This window comes from Schistocerca gregaria, chromosome 3 (genome assembly GCF_023897955.1).
Source record: "Schistocerca gregaria isolate iqSchGreg1 chromosome 3, iqSchGreg1.2, whole genome shotgun sequence".
Classification (NCBI taxonomy): domain Eukaryota; kingdom Metazoa; phylum Arthropoda; class Insecta; order Orthoptera; family Acrididae; genus Schistocerca; species Schistocerca gregaria.
Window position 1 is genome coordinate 886,801,317 of NC_064922.1, and position 22,212 is coordinate 886,823,528.

Sequence of the window (22,212 nt, forward strand, 5' to 3'; positions counted from 1 at the left end):
TATCACGTATCCGACTTTGATAAAGGAAGGATTGTAGCCTATCGCGATTGCAGTTTATCGTATAGCAACATATCGTATACTGTTAGCAGAGAATGGAATCGGTGGGTTCAGGAGGGTAATACGGGACGCCGTGCTCGATCCGAACGGCCTCGTGTCTCTAGCAGTCGAGATGACAGGCATCTTATCCGCATGACTGTAACGAATCGTGCAGCCACGTCTCGATCCATGAGTCAACAGATGGGGACGTTTGCAAGACAACTACCATCTGCACGAACAGTTCGACGACGTTTGCAGCAGCACGGACTATCAGCTCGGAGACCATGGCCGCTGTTACCCTTGACGCTGCATCACAGACAGGAGCGAGTGCGATGGTATACTCCACGATGAACATGGGTGCACGAATGGCAAAACGTCATTTTTTCGGGTGAATCCAGGTTCTGTTTACAGCATCATTATGGTCGCATCCGCATTTGGCGACATCGCGGTGAACGCATATTGGAAGCGTGTATTCGTCATCGTCATACTGGCGTTTCATCCGGCGTGATGGTATCCGGTGCCATTGGTTACTCGTCTCGGTAACCTCTTGTTCGCATTCACGGCACTTTGAACAGTGGACGTTACATTTCAAATGTGTTACGACCCGTGGCTGTACCCATCATTCGATCCCTGCGAAACCCAACATTTCTGCAGGATAATGTGCGACCACATGTTGCAGCTGCTCTACGGGCCTTTCTGGATACAGAAAATGTTCGACTGCTGCCCCGGCCAGCTCATTCTCCAGATCTCTTAACAACTGAAAACGTCTGGTCAATGGTGGCCGATCAACTGGCTCGTCACAATACGCCAGTCGCTACTCTTGATGAACTGTGGTATCGTGTTGAAGGTGCATGGGCAGCTGTACCTGTACACGCCATCCAAGCTCTATTTGACTCAATGCCCATGCGTATCAAGGCCGTTATTACGGCCAGAGGTGGTTGTTCTGGGTACTGATATCTCAGGATCTATGCACCCAAATTGCGTGAAAATGTAATCATACGTCAGTTCTAGTATAATATATTTGTCCGATGAATACCCGTTTATCATCCGCATTTGTTCTCGGAGTAGCATTTTTAATTGCCAGTAGTGCATATATATATAATATTTATCCGTTGCAAAATACGATCGTTTCACGTCGAGCTAAATGCAGAATGTAAAATTCGTTATTACGTGAAATGTATACGCGGAAACGGCGCAAAGTAAATCAAATAAATAAAACATGATTTATTACAATAAAATTGAAAACTCGCGTTCATCCGGATTTTACGTACAAGAAACACGTTTTTCGTTATTTTAAAGTCTCTTTCTTGGGCGAGTTGGTTCAAATTTTGTAAGAAGGTAGAATAATCCATATAATTCTCGGTCGTTCTGTTGTTTTATGAAAGCTTGATCCTTTGCCACGAAATAAGCACCGTGGTTCGAAAGAAAAAAATCCTGTATTGGATCAGTCGCCGCCGGAGTCAACAAAAAACTAAATCTGTTGCCAAGCTACGGTGGTCTGATGTCAAAATTACAGTAGAGTAAAAGTTGTGAACCTGAATGAAAATAGCTATCGTAACACAAGTGCCCCCCCCCCCCCCCCATGAGCCATGGACCTTGCCGTTGGTGGGGAGGCTTGCGTGCCTCAGCGATACAGATGGCCGTACCGTAGGTGCAACCACAACGGAGGGGTATCTGTTGAGAGGCCAGACAAACGTGTGGTTCCTGAAGAGGGGCAGCAGCCTTTTCAGTAGTTGCAGGGGCAACAGTCTGGATGATTGACTGATCTGGCCTTGCAACATTAACCAAAACGGCCTTGCTGTGCTGGTACTGCGAACGGCTGAAAGCAAGGGGAAACTACAGCCGTAATTTTTCCCGAGGACAAGGAGCTTTACTGTATGATTAAATGATGATGGCATCCTCTTGGGTAAAATATTCCGGAGGTAAAATAGTCCCCCATTCGGATCTCCGGGCGGGTACTACTCAGGAGGATGTCGTTATCAGGAGAAAGAAAACTGGCGTTCTACGGATCGGAGCGTGGAATGTCAGATCCCTTAATCGGGCAGGTAGGTTAGAAAATTTAAAAAGTGAAATGGATAGGTTAAAGTTAGATATAGTGGGAATTAGTGAAGTTCGGTGGCAGGAGGAACAAGACTTCTGGTCAGGTAACTACAGGGTTATAAACACAAAATCGAATAGGGGTAATGCAGGAGTAGATTTAATAATGAATAGGAAAATAGGAATGCGGGTAAGCTACTACAAACAGCATAGTGAACGCATTATTGTGGCCAAGATAGATACGAAGCCCACACCTACTACAGTAGTACAAGTTTATATGCCAACTAGCTCTGCAGATGATGAAGAAATTGAAGAAATGTACGATGAAATAAAAGAAATTGTTCAGATAGTGAAGGGAGACGAAAATTTAATAGTAATGGGTGACTGGAATTCGGCAGTAGGAAAAGGGAGAGAAGGAAACATAGTAGGTGAATATGGATTGGGGCTAAGAAATGAAAGAGGAAGCCGCCTAGTAGAATTTTGCACAGAGCACAACTTAATCATAGCTAACACTTGGTTTAAGAATCATGAAAGAAGGTTGTATACGTGGAAGAACCCTGGAGATACTAAAAGGTATCAAATAGATTATATAATGGTAAGACAGAGATTTAGGAACCAGGTTTTAAATTGTAAGACATTTCCAGGAGCAGATGTGGACTAGGACCACAATCTATTGGTTATGACCTGTAGATTAAAACTGAAGAAAGTGCAAAAATGTGGGAAATTAAGGAGATGGGACCTGGATAAACTGAAAGAACCAGAGGTTGTACAGAGTTTCAGGGAGAGCATAAGGGGTCAATTGACAGGAATAGGGGAAAGAAATACCGTAGAAGAAGAATGGGTAGCTCTGAGGGATGAAGTAGTGAAGGCAGCAGAGGATAAAGTAGGTAAAAAGACGAGGGCTGCTAGAAATCCTTGGGTAACAGAAGAAATATTGAATTTAATTGATGAAAGGAGAAAATATAAAAATGCAGTAAATGAAGCAGGCAAAAAGGAATACAGACGTCTCAAAAATGAGATCGACAGGAAGTGCAAAATGGCTAAACAGGGATGGCTAGAGGACAAATGTAAGGATGTAGAAGCTTATCTCACTAGGGGTAAGATAGATACTGCCTACAGGAAAATTAAAGAGACCTTTGGAGAGAAGAGAACCACGTGTATGAATATCAAGAGCTCAGATGGCAACCCAGTTCTAAGCAAAGAAGGGAAGGCAGAAAGGTGGAAGGAGTATATAGAAGGTTTATACAAGGGTGATGTACTTGAGGACAATATTATGGAAATGGAAGAGGATGTAGATGAAGACGAAATGGGAGATACGATACTGCGTGAAGAGTTTGACAGAGCACTGAAAGACCTGAGTCGAAACAAGGCCCCCGGAGTAGACAACATTCCATTAGAACTACTGACGGCCTTGGGAGAGCCAGTCATGACAAAACTCTACCAGCTGGTGAGCAAGATGTACGAGACAGGTGAAATACCCTCAGACTTCAAGAAGAATATAATAATTCCAATCCCAAAGAAAGCAGGTGCTGACAGATGTGAAAATTACCGAACTATCAGTTTAATAAGTCACAGCTGCAAAATACTAATGCGAATTCTTTACAGACGAATGGAAAAACTGGTAGATGCGGACCTCGGGGAGGATCAGTTTGGATTCCGTCGAAATGTTGGAACACGTGAAGCAATACTGACCTTACGACTTATCTTAGAAGAAAGATTAAGGAAAGGCAAACCTACGTTTCTAGCATTTGTAGATTTAGAGAAAGCTTTTGACAATGTTGACTGGAATACTCTTTTTCAAATTCTAAAGATGGCAGGGGTAAAATACAGGGAGCGAAAGGCTATTTACAATTTGTACAGAAACCAGATGGCAGTCATAAGAGTCGAGGGGCATGAAAGGGAAGTAGTGGTTGGGAAAGGAGTGAGACAGGGTTGTAGCCTCTCCCCGATGTTATTCAATCTGTATATTGAGCAAGCAGTAAAGGAAACAAAAGAAAAATTTGGAGTAGGTATTAAAATTCATGGAGACGAAGTAAAAACTTTGAGATTCGCCGATGACATTGTAATTCTGTCAGAGACGGCAAAGGACTTGGAAGAGCAGTTGAACGGAATGGACAGTGTCTTGAAAGGAGGATATAAGATGAACATCAACAAAAGCAAAACGAGGATAATGGAATGTAGTCAAATTAAATCGGGTGATGCTGAGGGAATTAGATTAGGAAATGAGACACTTCAAGTAGTAAAGGAGTTTTGCTATTTAGGAAGTAAAATAACTGATGATGGTCGAAGTAGAGAGGATATAAAATGTAGACTAGCAATGGCAAGGAAAGCGTTTCTGAAGAAGAGAAATTTGTTAACATCGAATATAGATTTATGTATCAGGAAGTCGTTTCTGAAAGTATTTGTTTGGAGTGTAGCCATGTATGGAAGTGAAACATGGACAATAACTAGTTTGGACAAGAAGAGAATAGAAGCTTTCGAAATGTGGTGCTACAGAAGAATACTGAAGATAAGGTGGATAGATCACGTAACTAATGAGGAGGTATTGAATAGGATTGGGGAGAAGAGAAGTTTGTGGCACAACTTGACTAGAAGAAGGGATCGGTTGGTAGGACATGTTTTGAGGCATCAAGGGATCACAAATTGAGCGTTGGAGGGCAGCGTGGAGGGTAAAAATCGTAGAGGGAGACCGAGAGATAAGTACACTAAGCAGATTCAGAAGGATGTAGGTTGCAGTAGGTACTGGGAGATGAAGCAGCTTGCACAGGATAGGGTAGCATGGAGAGCTGCATCAAACCAGTCTCAGGACTGAAGACAACAACAACAACAACACAAGTGCGAATATATCCTGGGCAGAGTTAAGGTTCAAATGGTTCAAATGGCTCTGAGCACTATATGACTTAACATCTGAAGTCATCAGTCCCCTAGAACTTAGAACTACTTAAACCTAACTAACCTAAGGACATCACACACATACATGACCGAGGCAGGGTTCGAACCTGCGACCGTAGCGGTCGCACGGGTCCAGACTGTCGCGCCTATAGTTAAGGATGTAAAAGAATTGCACTGGATTTTCGGTCTATGTGGCATCTTCAAAGAAATTTAAATCAAAACATCTTGACATATTTGCGCTTTTTTACGAGTTAAGAAGAAGGTGTTGACAGACATTCATGAAACTCATGGATCCTGTGCTAAAATTCCTGACGATTCGCCAGCCACAGTATATGTTTGAAGTTCTCGCATGTAATAGTTAAAAAAGTTCATCTTGGAGATAAAATTTCTGGGAGTGGATTTTGTTCCTACTGAGATACTAAAAATTGTTTGATTCCTGGGTAGGGGAGGGAGATTTGATTTGACTTTTCTCGAGAGGATCATCTCTCCTCCATACCAAAATACCGTTACATATACAGTGAGGGGTCTAAGAACAAAGCCGCCCGGGGTGGCCAAGCGGTTCTAGGCGCTTCAGTCTGCATCCACGTGACCGCTACGGTCGCAGGTTCGAATCCTGCCTCGTGCGTGGATGTGTGTGATGTCCTTAGGTTAGTTCGAAGTTCTAGGGGACTGATGACCTCAGAAGTTTAGTCGCATAGTGCTCAGAGCCATTTGAACCATTTATAAGAACAAATAAACACGATTTAAATAGTGGCGGTGCATCTATAATAGGAGGTATCCTAGAGTGGTGATGCATTCCCCGTAAACTTTGACACGTTGCTTCATATTGCGCAACATGACAAATGCCATGTTCGATGACATGATGGCATGTGTCATGTTCTACGACACGACATCATGTATCATGTTATTTTACCTGACATGATACACTATGTTACATGGCATGGGGATTATTACTAACAAGTAGAAATGCACGGATATGTCAAGATGTTTCGATTTAAGTGCCTTTGAAGCTGCCAGATTATTCCCTTCTTTGACAGCCCTGACTCTGTCCAGGACTTACTCGCCTTTTTTGTGCAATGGAAGAAGCTCTTTTCGGTCTGGTAATACTTGTCATAATGTCTTACACTTTCAATAAATATCGGACATGTCGGAAAGAGTAGTCACCACTTATATATAAGTAAGGTGAAGACAGCCAATGATATCTTCAGTGCCGACGTACACCAAACTCAAACTCTTACGTGAATCGGCGAGATGCAGCCAGTTATGAGCCTAATGTGGAGAAGCATTACATCAGTAGAGTGTGGTAAAAATTGAGAATTTGGGTCTGCTGGGAGGTGTGCAATGGTAATGCGCGCGGTTGCGGTGATTACAGTGTCCGGATGGCGTAGAGGTCAGTGCATTTAACCAGTAAGGAGGAGATCTGGGTTCGAATCCCCGTCTGGCACACATTTTCAACTTGCCCCATCGATAGAAATCAGTACCCATTGGCAGTTAATGCCTTTAATTACTTTGTGTCTGAAACTTTTAAGATGTGTTTGTACCTCATACTGAATAGATTATAACAGTAGTATATTTTTAAATTCAGTTAATAATAACACGAAATATTGGAAATCAAATGTTTGTTGTTGCCGAAAACTGATAAGCCAGTGCAACTTGTTGCGGGTAGGGGGTTAGGAATGAGCACGGGATCTGCAGAGCCTGACGCTCTCATTCTGTGAACGGATCGGCATGAACAGCGTCATATGCCCTCACTTCACAAAGTACTGCAACGAGATTTGGAATGTAATCCAAAAGACTGGTAGAAAATCTGTCGATCAGGAATCTGACGCCACCACCTCTTTTTCCCTTTGCCAAACAAATCTTTACGATTAAATTTTTTCCGTAAACCCATCTGCTGGTGGATACTGGGGAAACAGCTGTTATACCTTATACATAGTTGCTGGTTTTATTTAATGCGACAAGCTTAGGTGTTGCAGTTGTGTAAGAGGATATATTGCAACAACGATACCGACTGCATATAAATAAAACCACAAGTAGAGCTGATTACTATATATAAAATTACAATTTCTTACCGCATCGGAATTCTGGTATTATCTCCAACTCAAGAATCATCTTACAAGTGACCATAAGAAACACTTGCATAGGCAGCCTACACAAGTAAAACAACGGCAAAATTATCTTGCTGTATAGGCGAACGAAGGAGCTGAGTGACCTTTTACAGGGGCCTACCGTAGCAAAAAGTTGGAATTAATAGAGACGTAACGTGGATCCTGAGTTAGAAATGTCGTCAGAAGCTCGTTACTTATTGCTTAGGATCTGATTCTGCTGAAACAGTCCCTCACCACGAAGTTGACGGCGCGGTCGGGAAGTCCCTCTGACGCAGAAGTTGCGCAATAACATTGCGGGAGAGAGACGGGAGCTGTCTAATAGGACAGCTGGAGTTGTGATAGCGGACTCAGGGCCGAAGTTTCTGTGCGCCGCAACAGTTACATACTTCAGCAACTGGGAATAGGACGGACATTCAGAACTAGATGAAAGTTTAGTGCGCGTTACAGAAGCACTGTTATCGTTGCATGAATTTCCATCTCACGCAGAAAACAACAAAAGAACCTGTTAAGTCTCTCATCGGGTATTTACGGCTGTAATGGTTCAAATGGCTCTGAGCACTATGGGACTTAACTGCTGAGGTCATCAGTCCCCTAGAACTTAGAACTACTTAAACCTAACTAACCTAAGGACACCACACACGTCCATGCCCGAGGCAGGATTCGAACCTGCGACCCTACGGTCGCGTGGTTCCAGACTGTAGCGCCTAGAACCGCTCGGCCACCCCGGCCAGCCTACGGCTGTAATGTATCTTGACATGGCACAAATAATAAAAACTCCAAACGACACACCCTACATTTGAATGGTTGCGTGAGATGTTTTGTTTGATCAGTCATTCCTATACTCATATATGGTGGATGCCATGTTGTGGCTGACGTGATTTGATCACTTTCTGTTTTCGTCACAGGTGTCACCAGCAGCTCTCCTCGCTTATGAAATACCTGTCACCGTTTTACAACTGTAACACAAGATCTGATACGCCTAATATCTCGACTATAGCTGCGAATAACACTAAATCTTCCTCCTACTCCTTATCCATGTAAGCAATCCGTCTCTGGAACAAAATATCTTGCAACCTGCATCTTATCCAAAACCGCTCTGTGTTCAAGGTTAGATTAAAGTTTTTATGACCAGCTTGTCCTCACTCTGTTGTGTGTGCTAGTTGTCTGCCCTCTATCCAACAGTGAAACAGTATTTCTGTCACGTTTCCAGCGTTGTCCATGTTTACCTCATCCCTATATAATTTTCTTTTTTCCATCTACCTGGTAGACTTATGCTATTATTTCTCTCCCTTCCCCACATCGGTCAACTTATTCTCTAGATTTGATTCCTTCTCCACTGCCCCCATGCATATTTGTTAGAATGTCATTACTGCGTGCCGGAGAGTAACGAAAGAATTACTCAATGCAGTATTAGTAAAACTGATATAATTGAAATACCACATATTCTTTACTACAACTGGTATAATTGTTGTTGTATACCGTTCGTGGACTGGGTGTATTATAATCGTAACTCAGAATGCCTGGTTACGTTATTAAGGAATCTTCTTCTTCTGGTTGCTATCCGTTCCGGATGTTGGCAACCATGTTGGCAGTGCTGTCACTTGCAGCTCTAAATACCTCTATAGATGTTTTAGAGGTCCACGTTCTGATGTTCGTAAGCCAGCCTCCGGCCAACGCTTGTCTTACCTGGTATTTTTCCTTGCAGGGTGGTCTGGAAGATATGGTATCTGTTGTTGTTCCGCATGATGTGTCCCAGGTACTGGATCTTTATTGCTTTCACGGTGCCCAGTTCTTCTTTCTCTTTCTTCATTCTTCGTAGAACCTCGACATTTGTGACATGCACTGTGCACGAAATTCTTAACATTCTCCTGTACAGCCACATCTCACAAGCCTCCAGCCGCTTACCCAACGATTCTGTCAGAATCCGTGTTTAAACGCCATATATGAGTGATTACTAAAGTGTAAAATGATTCAACCGTACTATTTATTTATTTACAGTAAGTAATCTCCGTGACAGTAAATAACCTAAGGGAATCGCAACATCACAGTACCGTCATAGCGATTTGATTTGTAATTAAAAAAGCCGGTTTTTGCACTTTGACTTGTTTGCCATTCAGTGCACCAAGACAGTTACAAAGATCCCATAACTACCTCAAACATTCGACAACCTTTTTCCAAATTTCTTTTTCTGACGCGATCATATAGATTCTCAAGAGCTCTTTCCAGAATATTTACGTGCTCTCCGCTGTAGTGCACTCCGTAGTCGTTTCTCCGCATGCAAAATATTATAATGAAACAAATCACACTCTGTAACCAAGTATAAGCTTACGTTATTAACTTCTACCGCAAGCCAATAATTTGCGCCTGGGACTGAAACAATAACTACTTGAATAAAAAGAAAATTCCCCAGAACATGAAAACAGTGTTTCCTAAATTAAATCAGAACTTCAGAGTAAAATGTGAGCTACGTGTTATTGGTAACAGTGAAGGAGTTTCAGACAGATCCAGAATTCACATCTTTTTTTTATAAAATGCACAAATAGTGTTACAGTCCTTCAGTACAGTTCACTTCTTCAGCCGGAGAACAGTGTAATACCAACTGGAGGGAACACTCTAGAAGTTGAACGGATATCACCCACTCTTAGCTCAGAGTAAGTAATCAGTCTTTAGACATTGTATAAAAAGCTGAATCTGTCAGTTAAAACTCGTTCAGTGCTACAAATAATACACAGCTTACTTTTTTCTGGGCATTTGGATGAATGAAAACCTCCTACTTATTTTCATACGCCTCTACTAAGGAAATCACATCTTCATCTAACCTTGAATCTCGACTTGACATACAGAGTACAACAAAAAGACGATCGGGCGTGATAACAAAATGTTAAAAACTGTTCGAAACCAAAAATAGTACAAAATATTTTTTATTAAATACAAAGATTTTCAACAATATTAGCTGTTATCTTCAGGTCTTAAACATTTTTTCTTGTAGTATAACATTTTTATTTTATGACCTCTTGCACAAGATGTGAAGTGAATAAAACTCAGCGCAATATAAATGTTTGTCATCACTAGAATATTTCTTATTGTCCAAAAAGCCACGTCCATATACATACTGCTTTTACTACAAAGAAAGTTTGTGGACCTGAAGATGACAGCTAAGATTGTTGAAAGCGGTTGTCTTGAATAAAGTATTTTGCGCGATCTTGGCTTTTAAATGGTTCTCGAAATGAGAAAATTCAATACCAAAATGTGCCCTGTGTTCGCCATGCTCGCACTCTTCATCTGCAGATTGCATCCCTGTAGAGTAGCGCTTTTTCTTAACCGAGTTGCCATGCAGTCGGTAGCCAGTCAGTAATTTGGATCACCTCTTATTTCCGTTTCTACCGAAAGAAATCGCCTACATTTCGGTTGAACGATAACTTATGAATTACAATTACGAATACCTTAACTTGGAACTACCACATAAATAATGTTGTGGATAAAACAAACCAAACTTAAGATTTACTGGCAGAACACTAAGACAGTGCAACAGGAGTGCTAAAGAGCCTGCTTACACCGTTTGTCAGCTCTTTTCTGGACTACTGCTGGCTGGTGTGAGATCCGCATCTTATGGGACAGCCGGAGGACATCGAAAAAGTTAAAGAAAGGCAGCTCGTTTTGTATTATCGCAGATTAGTGGAGATGGTGCCATGGATATGATACGTGAATTACGGTGTAAATCATTAGAGCAAAGGCGTTTCTCTTGAGGGCAGGGTCTTCTCGGGAAATTTCAAACTTTCTCCTTCGACTGCGATAATATTCTGTTGGCGCCTACCAACATAGAGGGAAGTGATCATTGTGATACTGTAACAGAGCATTAAGTCGAAGGGCTAAGCATAATTTTATTGTATCTAACCATCTCGTAAAATCCACTGATACTCGTAAAACCGAACATCTAAAAACAAGACGAAATAACTGATTGAAAACAATATGTCAAAAAAACTTCACTATGAAACGTTTAATGCGGTACCTAGGCCAAGAAAAGGTTTACAACCGGAAGTGAATATAACACGTGCGCTCATCCTATCAAAATTACTATAGTTCCTCGATCGTCTCTTTGCTCAATGCAAACAGTTAGAAAAGAAAACACAGCTATCACAATTTGCCTCTGAAAGGGACATGGAAATAACCATGTGAATACAGTACATAAGAATAGTACGACAACACAGTGTTACTGCATTGGTTGTCAGACGCTAGGTAGATTCAGCAAATGATTATTGATCATGCATTTAAACTACCACTAGTCTGAGATACCATCTCGTGAAGTGAACGAAACTCTTGGCTCCCTGTCTCATCACTTGCGAAGTTTTGAGAGACTCTCCCAGGTCAATCCTTGGAGCAACGTCTGTGGCCTCCCCTATCCCCCTTTATTTGGTCAGATTTGATGTTTTTTTTTTTAAATTTAGTAACGTAACTTCAAGTTTGAAGGTGTTTAACTGGTTCTTAAAGGAATACTAGTCAGGCCTTCAGTCACGAAACAGTTTTTAAATTATTACTATTCGAGCCTTTGTTGTCATTAAGGCCTTCAGCCGTGAGTATTACTTGTCTGAAAATTTTAATTAGGCAATTGTATTCTAGCAGTGAGATTTTGATGATTGTTCTTTCAAAAATATTTTAATAACTGTAATTGAAAGTTGAAGAAGTTAACTGGTTCTTAAGACTGCTGCTCAGGCCTTCAGCTGTGAAACAGTTTTTAAATTATTGCTGTTGGGACCTTCAGCCGAGAAATAGTTTAATTTGTTGTCATTATGGCCGTCAGCCGTGCAACACTTCTTAATTTATTGTCACCTTTTATTTGTTGTTGTTTCCAAATAAAGCGTACATGATTGAAATATCAACAAAAAAAGTCAAGGGCTTACTGTTATACACAACACACGACGCAAGTATCTATTGCCTTTTCTTGTTCTAAAAGATTCGCTCTGCATTGCACCCACTTTTACATTTGGTTGTCAGAGCTAAAATTTGCTTGCGCCAGTCGCAATCTGCTCAGTTAAGACGGTATGGTGCTTGTGCGTTTGCGATGTAAATTCAGACTCATCTAGTCACTTAACATACAAATCCTGACAAGCAGCAACGCAAATTTTAAATGAGATATAAACTTACTTGCTCAGGCAACTGTTTCGGTAGATAAATTTTTCATTAAACACCGGAACATAGCAAGCACAGATGTTTACTTTGTTGTGAATTTGTTATTTCATTTGCAATGTGTGTAGCGACAAAGACTGATACGTCAATTTTTTATTACATTTAAGAGAATTTACCACTGAGTATTCTTTTATTTTAATTTTACGACGTACGCATCAAAATATCACATGACCAAGGCCATAAACCAGTTTTGGGCAGCTAGTGGTCAATTCCAGACCTAAGGCGTATTCGCCAAGCGGTTATCGTTCCATTGTCAACACTATATGGATGACACATGCCCTTACACAGAAATAAACCAGAGGTATGAAGCTATTAACTTCAAGCATTGCTCATCATTTCTATAAAAATAATGCTAGTAGAATAGGTAAGTAACAAGCACTCAGTGAGATTCAAGCAAAGCTTGATCACCACTCATTTGTTATTTCTTTCATCTGTTAAGCATTATGAGTTCCTATAAATATCATTTTGTTCTGTAAAATGAGGCACAGTGCTATGACAGAAATTTATTCTATAGATACTCGTATATGTATAGCTCTTGTTGAGCACCCAAATATGCTCAGGAATGTCCAGGCAGATCTGTTACGATGGGTGATGATAAATTCATTATCCTAGAAAAAATATTTACGTAGTTAAGTTTTTGATTGTTTCCAGGTTCATGTCTACAACCTTATTACAGTAGAAATAGTCATAAATAAAGTGTTACATTCACTGGCGTAAATATGTCTTATATAAAGCTGCACCATTTTGTTTTGCCTCATCTAACGGGATCTTACGGTACTGTGTGTGCCGCGAAGTTTACCAGTGCTCGTAAAAGTTGGAGTCTAGCTTTCACACGTTCCTAAGAATTTTCGAGTGCTCAACAAAGGATGGTTTCATACTTCTTGAAGTATGGCCTACACCTACAATGAGTTTTCAAGTGATACCATTAAAATAATCTGAGTAAGTTAGGAGGTGATGCCGGCATAATGAGCGGTGCCAGAACGCCTACAGCAGGTGGGACATGAGCCCCACGCGCGCTCCCTCCACAAGAGTTTGTGCTGCCTGTGTTTTGCATCACATTTCTTGCTGTGCTGCCAGTATGAGCCTGCGGCTGCCATCACGTGTGTCCACTCGTGAGTGAAATACATATCCACATGATCCGTGCAGTCATGAGTGAACAGCAAATCCACATTTCGAACATAGGAGGAGTTGTGTACGGAGATTAACAGCTGTAACTCATTCTTGCTGCAAGACTAGTGATAGAGTTGAAGATTTACCAGAACGAAAAGTAAAAAATGAAATTTGTTCTTACATGCTCAGGCAAACAGCATTTGTTTTCAAGGTTGATATCAAGAAACTTTCATTTCCAGGCAATGCTCTTACAGCACGAGGAGGGACATGCAACATGAGATTGAAGCTATGGAACAGAAACTAAATAGAACTTACAAGAATGTTGTAAGAGACTGAGGGCGTAATGAGTTAGAGCGTGAAAGAGGAAGGAAATGAGAAAGTGGAAGATGATGATGTGGCTACAAACTCACTGATCAATAACAACGAAACCTTTGATACTGTAGTGTCGCGGAATAGTAGAGTTGGAAACGTGGAATATTGTCAAAGTTTGGTTGCCTATTCCGGGAGCCAGAGGCAGTAGGTTAGGTAAGAGGATTGCACATGTATCGGAATGTGTGGTCACGCAGGGGCAGTGGCCTGATTACACACAACAGGCGAGAGAGAATTGCTTAGCACGGGGGTTTGTTTTATACGGAGACTTTCGTAGAGTGTAAGACAGAGGTATAGCGTCAGCTGTACTGCATTTCACAACTTCGCGTAAGTCTGCTGTAACAACACGTAACTCTGTCACAAGAACTCGTAAGGGGCGAGTACGACTGATAAATCAGCAGTATAAGTGGAACGAATGTGTTCATAACAAACGAGCATGACGTCAGGGCGTCGCTCGTGCTTTTTTTAAATACGCCAGCTTTGATAGCGACAAGGCACTCGCAGTTAGACTTGCAGTTAGATGTAGCGCTCAGCTCGGTGATCGACATGTTAATATTTATTAAGGAGATGTTGCAGTAAGGGCGGCCCATCCAGCAGCGGACGTGAGGGGACAGTACCAGCTCTGGTCCTCTCTGCTGCCACTGTCAATCATCAACCCAGGATTAGCAGACATCGCGGCAGACTCGCTCGCCGCCAATGCTGACCACATCAGTGAGCCGTCGTCGAGATCGTGGGGGACCTAGGCCCTGTGCATCCGCCGTCTCACAACCGGGTGAGCCGACGACGCTGGGGGATTGCAGCCAGTTCCGCCCGTTCACCACGAACGAGCCACCAGGAGGAGCAGGGAAGAAGACGGGTTGGGACATAGTACACTCCGCACTACGAGAACGCCTCTCGTGCCGACAGCACCGGGACTCCAACCCGGAGCCTCCTACGCGCAGCGGAGTGCTGTCCGCTGCCGAGCAAGCCTTCCAGCCGGGTGCCGCCAGCCACGCGCGACCGAAGTAATGGCATTCCACCGCTACGTCACAGCACGCGGCGCTGCGAAATCAAGACTGGTGTGGCCCGGAGCTTCGAGTCAAGGAGGGCTCAGGGAAGGTCATTGATATCACCAAGGTCAGCCAGCCTGTGTAACGCGGGCCACATTGTACTCAGCAGGATTAAAGGTATCATGAATTAATAATGTTTCTTTGGCGTTTCTGACGCGTCCACTGGCATTTCCTAGCATCCTCACGACTGGAGAGGTCACCGCTCGGCCTCTAGTCCACCGTAATCGACCGGGACCACCGAGGCGCGTACAATACTACTAATAAGCTCTTTTAGGAAAAGAGTTTTCAGTGCCATTCTTAACAAATTAGCAGGCTCTAAGGAGGACTCTAAAATTACAAAATTTAGTTACGTAATGCCCGTCTTGTTAGCACACATACTTCACAAGATTCTCTTTTTTGTTTGACATCGCATCATTTCAATGTAGGATATCACAATTAAATTAAACGAAATAAAAGTGTAAGAGACAATTATTGACACTGAAGACCTTTCAGGTACATGAATTCTGTTTGAGGAAGGCATTCAGTATCCAACGAAAGGAAAATGATATAGTCGTAGTTTCTCAAATACAAGATTGATTAGTAATCAGAATCGCTGTCCTGAAAATAAATGGGCGCCATAAATCAGTATTGTGCTAAGCTAAATTTGTAGTTTCTGTTCATTTCATCATCCGAAACTGCATCCTCATATGGTTAAACCCAGTGCAATCAACAAATTAGGAAAAAAAGCTACAAAATACAGGGAAGCTGCAGATGAGGAAAGTACATATAATCAAGAGATATTTTAATTAATATATGTCTGTGATGTTGATACTAAAATTAAATATCTGTAAATGAAGCAAAATCACAGACAGAAAGAGAGACCTGTTACGCTTAACAAAAATAACCTGGAAAGATACCGCTGATGTATTCGTCATAATGGTGAAAAGAAAATAAATTTTGAAAAGCGGGTATTTAGTTTTGATGCCGTTTGCTGCACTTGGCTTAGAAAGCTTCAGATCTGATGATATTAACGGATGCGCTACAGTGTTTTTGCATTTCCAGTTTTTGTTGCAGTCTAGTATAATTAAACACGTTTTAAATCTACACTCATGGAAATGGAAAAAAGAACACATTGACACCGGTGTGTCAGACCCACCATACTTGCTCCGGACACTGCGAGAGGGCTGTACAAGCAATGATCACACGCACGGCACAGCGGACACACCAGGAACCGCGGTGTTGGCCGTCGAATGGCGCTAGCTGCGCAGCATTTGTGCACCGCCGCCGTCAGTGTCAGCCAGTTTGCCGTGGCATACGGAGCTCCATCGCAGTCTTTAACACTGGTAGCATGCCGCGACAGCGTGGACGTGAACCGTATGTGCAACTGACGGACTTTGAGCGAGGGCGTATAGTGGGCATGCGGGAGGCCGGGTCGACGTACCGCCGAATTGCTCAACACGTGGGGCGTGAGGTCTCCACAGTACATCGATGTTGTCGCCAGTGGTCGGCGGAAGGTGCACGTGCCCGTCGACCTGGGACCGGACCGCAGTGACGCACGGATGCACGCCAAGACCGTAGGATCCTACGCAGTGCCGTAGGGGACCGCACCGCCACTTCCCAGCAAATTAGGGACACTGTTGCTCCTGGGGTATCGGCGAGGACCATTCGCAACCGTCTCCATCAATCTGGGCTACGGTCCCGCACACCGTTAGGCCGTCTTCCGCTCACGCCCCAACATCGTGCAGCCCGCCTCCAGTGGTGTCGCGACAGGCGTGAATGGAGGGACGAATGGAGACGTGTCGTCTTCAGCGATGAGAGTCGCTTCTGCCTTGGTGCCAATGATGGTCGTATGCGTGTTTGGCGCCGTGCAGGTGAGCGCCACAATCAGGACTGCATACGACGGAGGCACACAGGGCCAATACCCGGCATCATGGTGTGGGGAGCGATCTCCTACACTGGCCGTACACCTCTGGTGATCGTCGAGGGGACACTGAATAGTGCACGGTACATCCAAACCGTCATCGAACCCATCGTTCTACCATTCCTAGACCGGCAAGGGAACTTGCTGTTCCAACAGGACAATGCACGTCCGCATGTACCCCGTGCCACCCAACGTGCTCTAGAAGGTGTAAGTCAACTACCCTCGCCGGCAAGATCTCCGGATCTGTCCCCCATTGAGCATGTTTGGGACTGGATGAAGCGTCGTCTCACGCGGTCTGCACGGGCAGCACGAACGCTGGTCCAACTGAGGCGCCAGGTGGAAATGGCATGGCAAGCCGTTCCACAGGACTACATCCAGCATCTCTGCGATCGTCTCCATGGGAGAATAGCAGCCTGCATTGCTGCGAAAGGTGGATATACACTGTACTAGTGCCGACATTGTGCATGCTCTGTTGCCTGTGTCTATGTGCCTGTGGTTCTGTCAGTGTGATCATGTGATGTATCTGACCCCAGGAATGTGTCAATAAAGTTTCCCCTTCCTGGGACAATGAATTCACGGTGTTCATATTTCAATTTCTAGGAGTGTATATGACTTGGGTTACCTGTCTAAAGCGTAGCACAGGCTCAGAGTTCGGGTGAGGGCAATGGCTAAAGGGCTGAAGCAAGACTGTCCCCGTCTTTCTGTTCGACACGTTATTTTGCTTCGTATGCACGGGATTACCAAATCTGTAGCTCTATGAAATGCGTGTTGTGCTGTCTTGCAGGCTGCAGACTTTGATCAACTGCCAACTACTTGTCGTTACGTATTTTCGATATTACCTCCCCCCCCCCCCCCTTTCTGTCTTGTGCATAAAATCTTACGTTATCTTTGTTTCATTTCGGTTCACAGACGTGTTGAGATATTTCAGCGTGGTCGAGTTCTCTATGTAGGCCAGGTTTACTTTATGTCCACTTATGCAGTGATTACACAACAAGCACATTGTGACTAGTAGATAGCGCTAATGATGCCGTCTCATCAGGCTGTTGCAGTCTGACTGGTTCAATCACTTTCATTACAATCTAACAGCTATCAAGTTTTGGGTACTTACCCAACAAGAAGACTATGAGCATCCAAGCCAGCTTCAGGTCCATGTTTCGTACGTCATGGGAACAGACAGCTCCTGCAACAGTTAAATCGACGCTTTGCTCAGTGCAGGATATACAGATTACTGTAAGTTGAAGTTTTTGTGTCACTGAAACGACACGCCAGTCACAAAAATAAACATCATTTCAGACTTTTTATTAAACACAGTACTGATGTATGAAAGATCAAAATGAACGTTCTTAATAACGTATTGTGATTGAAGAGGCTTATCCAAATGACATTTTTGTGCGTTGTCCACATGTACCAGACGGTGTTAAACAATATTTATCATCACAGGAACGACACAAATTGCGATATTTTGCAGCTTTCCTTGGAAAACAGAGATGCTAATTACGGTGATATTTGAACACTATCTCGTATCTCTACATATTTTGATACGCAGTACTGTATACTCATGAGTAGTCGAATGTATTGGACAATACTCCTGACCCCCAAATGTTTAAGGTGACTTGGATGACTTCAAATATTGTAATGGGTGCCGGCGCTCCAGTCAAGTGCAGGAAAGGCGGAACGCCAGAACCATCGCCGAAACACTGAGTTTAGGGTTGGACAATAAATAGGAGGTTCTGGACCCTAACTGGAGAGCCTTCAGATTACTTTCAGGCTCAAAACAACCAGGTGTTTAACGAATAATGGCTGCAGCTTTAGCTAAGCAGACAACCAATCTTATGGAGTATTTATCGGCGTCTCTTGCACCTAACAGTTCATCTCCCCCCCCCCCCTCTCCCCAACAAGTAATTCATTCAGAAACATCTCTTCAAGAATATTCATAGCGCGGCAGTCTGAACACTGTCTCTGAACATCACTTGCTTCAAAAGCTTTATGGATCACTAGCGTGGAAACGGTGCACCTGTGACATTCCTGTCACATAAGGGTGTTTATTTTTGCCTCCTCTAAATATTTTAAAGCTGTTGGTAATAAGTGATATCAGTGGTCACTGTTGGTTATTTCTGGGCCATTCCCTGGGATATAAATTTTCTACGGAATCTTATTTACGACGACGCACTCAGCTGAAGGTACAGTGGTATTTTCTGATTTCGGTTACCCCGCAAATGCGTTTCTTTGTTTGCATTTAGCATAAAATAAACTGTGGAAAGCTCTATTTTCAGTAAGCATGTAGAAACGTCGTAAAACCACTGAATGGAGATTTTCATCCTGCCAAGGGGAAATTTCAGATTGTTCAGTTGCATGAGAAAGAAAAATGGCTTTCAAGAAAGTAGTGCGTGGGCACCCCGGCATTCTACAGCCAGCTCAAATATTTTCTATAAACCTTTATAGAGAGATGGTAAATTGCGATGTGAACGTGGATTTAGCTAATTCGAGATTGTTTTATTGGTAGACTTCATAACAATGTAGTTATTTGCTATTATAATGCGAGTGGTATTAGAAATGTTGTTTGGAGAGTCTGAAACATCGGAACCTAGACGAAGTCAAGTTTTCCTGCACTTGAACCGGCATCCAATTAAGATCTGGGTTATATCCGTTTGTTTAAACCGTCTTAATGTATAGTAGAACAGGATGTGGACAATATATCTTATTTTTACTTTTTGGCGTGAATGGAGCTGGCAATACCCCTCCAAAATAACTAACGCGCTTGGCATTAAAAGCCAAATTCCTATGGTGTATTATATACGTGTTATTTTTAGTTTCAGAACATACTTTGAAACAAAATCAGTCTATTGTCAAATGTTTGAAATCCCTTAGCGCTCTTGACAGATTTAGTAGGATATTAAGTGGCCGTGAGAAAAGAACGCTTAAAAGTAATGTGCGCTCTCAAGGACAAAAATAATAATAATAATACACTCCTGGAAATTGAAATAAGAACACCGTGAATTCATTGTCCCAGGAAGGGGAAACTTTATTGACACATTCCTGGGGTCAGATACATCACATGATCACACTGACAGAACCACAGGCACATAGACACAGGCAACACAGCATGCACAATGTCGGCACTAGTACAGTGTATATCCACCTTTCGCAGCAATGCAGGCTGCTGTTCTCCCATGGAGACGATCGTAGAGATGCTGGATGTAGTCCTGTGGAACGGCTTGCCATGCCACTTCCACCTGGCGCCTCAGTTGGACCAGCGTTCGTGATGGACGTGCAGACCGCGTGAGACAACGCTTCATACAGTCCCAAACATGCTCAATGGGGGACAGATCCGGAGATCTTGCTGGTCAGGGTAGTTGACTTACACCTTCTAGAGCACGTTGGGTGGCACGGGATACATGCGGACGTGCATTGTCCTGTTGGAACAGCAAGTTCCCACGTCGGTCTAGGAATGGAAGAACGATGGGTTCGATGACGGTTTGGATGTACCGTGCACTATTCAGTGTCCCCTCGACGATCACCAGAGGTGTATGGCCAGTGTATGAGATCGCTCCACACACCATGATGCCGGGTGTTGGCCCTGTGTGCCTCGGTCGTATGCAGTCCTGATTGTGGCGCTCACCTGCACGGCGCCAAACACGCATACGACCATCATTGGCACCAAGGCAGAAGCGACACTCATCGCTGAAGACGACACGTCTCCATTCGTCCCTCCAATCACGCCTGTCGTGACACCACTGGAGGCGGGCTGCACGATGTTGGGGCGTGAGCGGAAGACGGCCTAACGGAGTGCGGGACCGTAGCCCAGCTTCATGGAGAGGGTTGCGAATGGTCCTCGTCGATAACCCTGGAGCAACAGTGTCCCTAATATGCTGGGAAGTGGCGGTGCGGTCCCCTACGGCACTGCGTAGGATCCTACGGTCTTGGCGTGCATCCGTGCGTCGCTGCGGTCCGGTCCCAGGTCGACGGGCACGTGCACCTTCCGCCGACCACTGGCGGAGACCTCACGCCCCACGTGTTGAGCAATTCGGCGGTACGTCGACCCGGCCTCCCGCATGCCCACTATACGCCCTCTCTCAAAGTCCGTCAACTGCACATACGGTTCACGTCCACGCTGTCGCGGCATGCTACCAGTGTTAAAGACTGCGATGGAGCTCCGTATGCCACGGCAAACTGGCTGACACTGACGGCGGCGGCGCACAAATGCTGCGCAGCTAGCGCCATTCGACGGCCAACACCGCGGTTCCTGGTGTGTGCGCTGTGCCGTGCGTGTGATCATTGCTTGTACAGCCCTCTAGCAGTGTCCGGAGCAAGTATGGTGGGTCTGACACACCTATGTCAATGTGTTCTTTTTTCCATTTCCAGGAGTGTAATAATAAGAATAAAAGCGAAAAGGACGACGCACCTCGATGGAATTATCTCAATGCTACGGAAATCAGTAGACGTGATGTGTATGTACAGACAAGGAAATGACAACAATTTCAGAAAAATTCAAGAGGAAGAGCTTCAATAATTCAGCAAAGCCAGGAAACCGTTGGCCCATCTCTTCCTTATGTAAGAATTATTAGCTTTGCCACTGACTCGTAGAGTTTTTGGATGTCCTCCTGAGGAAGCATTAAGTCATCAAAATCCCGAAATAGTTGGAGGGCCCTGCCCATAATGCTCTAAACGTTTTCATTTGGGTAGAGATCCGGCTACTTTGCAGGCCAAGGTAGAGTTTGGCAAGATAATGCGAGCCCAAAAGCAACAAGAGGAAACTTTACTCTTGCCGTGTGTGGACGGGCATTATCTTGCTGAAATGTAAGCCAAGGATGGTTTGCAATGAATGACAACAGAACGTGGTGTAGAATATCACGGGGCCGCTATGGATGGATACTGACGGCCTAACACGCCAATGGGACAGTATGTGGCACGATATCCCTCAGGAGCACATCCAACAATATCAATGCCAAATCATAACTGCTTGCATAAAGGCGAGAGATAGACCAACACGTTATTGACTTGCTCAATTTGTGAAGCTCTTTCATTTGAATGAATAATGCACTTTTTCTGACATTGTAATCATTGCTTTCGTGTACATGTACATCACATCTAGAGATTCGCGTCCCATTCGGATAATTCAATCGTGGTGCGTCGATATTTTTTTTTTCAGCGAAATTCTGTGGTATTCGTTTATTACACTTAATTAGATGCTGTCGGAGCTGCTCGCCACAGAGATATGAGAAAGAGTAAAGGGTGAGACGAGAGAGGGCGGAGCCTCGGCCTTCATCGCGGGCTGCTAACTGACACAAAAGGCCAATCTCAGCCGCGCGGCAGCCGCAGGCGCAATAACAGCGCCGTCGTCCGTATTCTCTCTTTTCAAGGAGTAAAGAAGTTCAAGGAGAAGATAAAAAATATAATGCTGCCCTTTGAAGAAGCGAGATGAGGACCCGCAGACGGCAGACGAGAAAAGGAACGTGCAGAGCTTTACACCCAACTGGACACAGATAAGGGCTGCTAGAACGTGGCTGATCCCGAGCTTGGCTCCAGG

General features: G+C 43.8%; 1 protein-coding gene across 1 annotated transcript in view; it reads right to left on the bottom strand.

Moving 5' to 3' along the window:
• The window catches only part of LOC126355655 (putative neural-cadherin 2), a 615,318-nt gene that overhangs the window by 472,069 nt on the left and 121,037 nt on the right, over window positions 1-22,212 (bottom strand). The window contains exon 2 of the mRNA XM_050006019.1: window positions 17,794-17,865. Within this exon, the coding sequence (XP_049861976.1) occupies window positions 17,794-17,836 (43 nt within the window). The 5' untranslated portion in view covers window positions 17,837-17,865. The remainder of the gene's footprint in view (window positions 1-17,793; window positions 17,866-22,212) is intronic.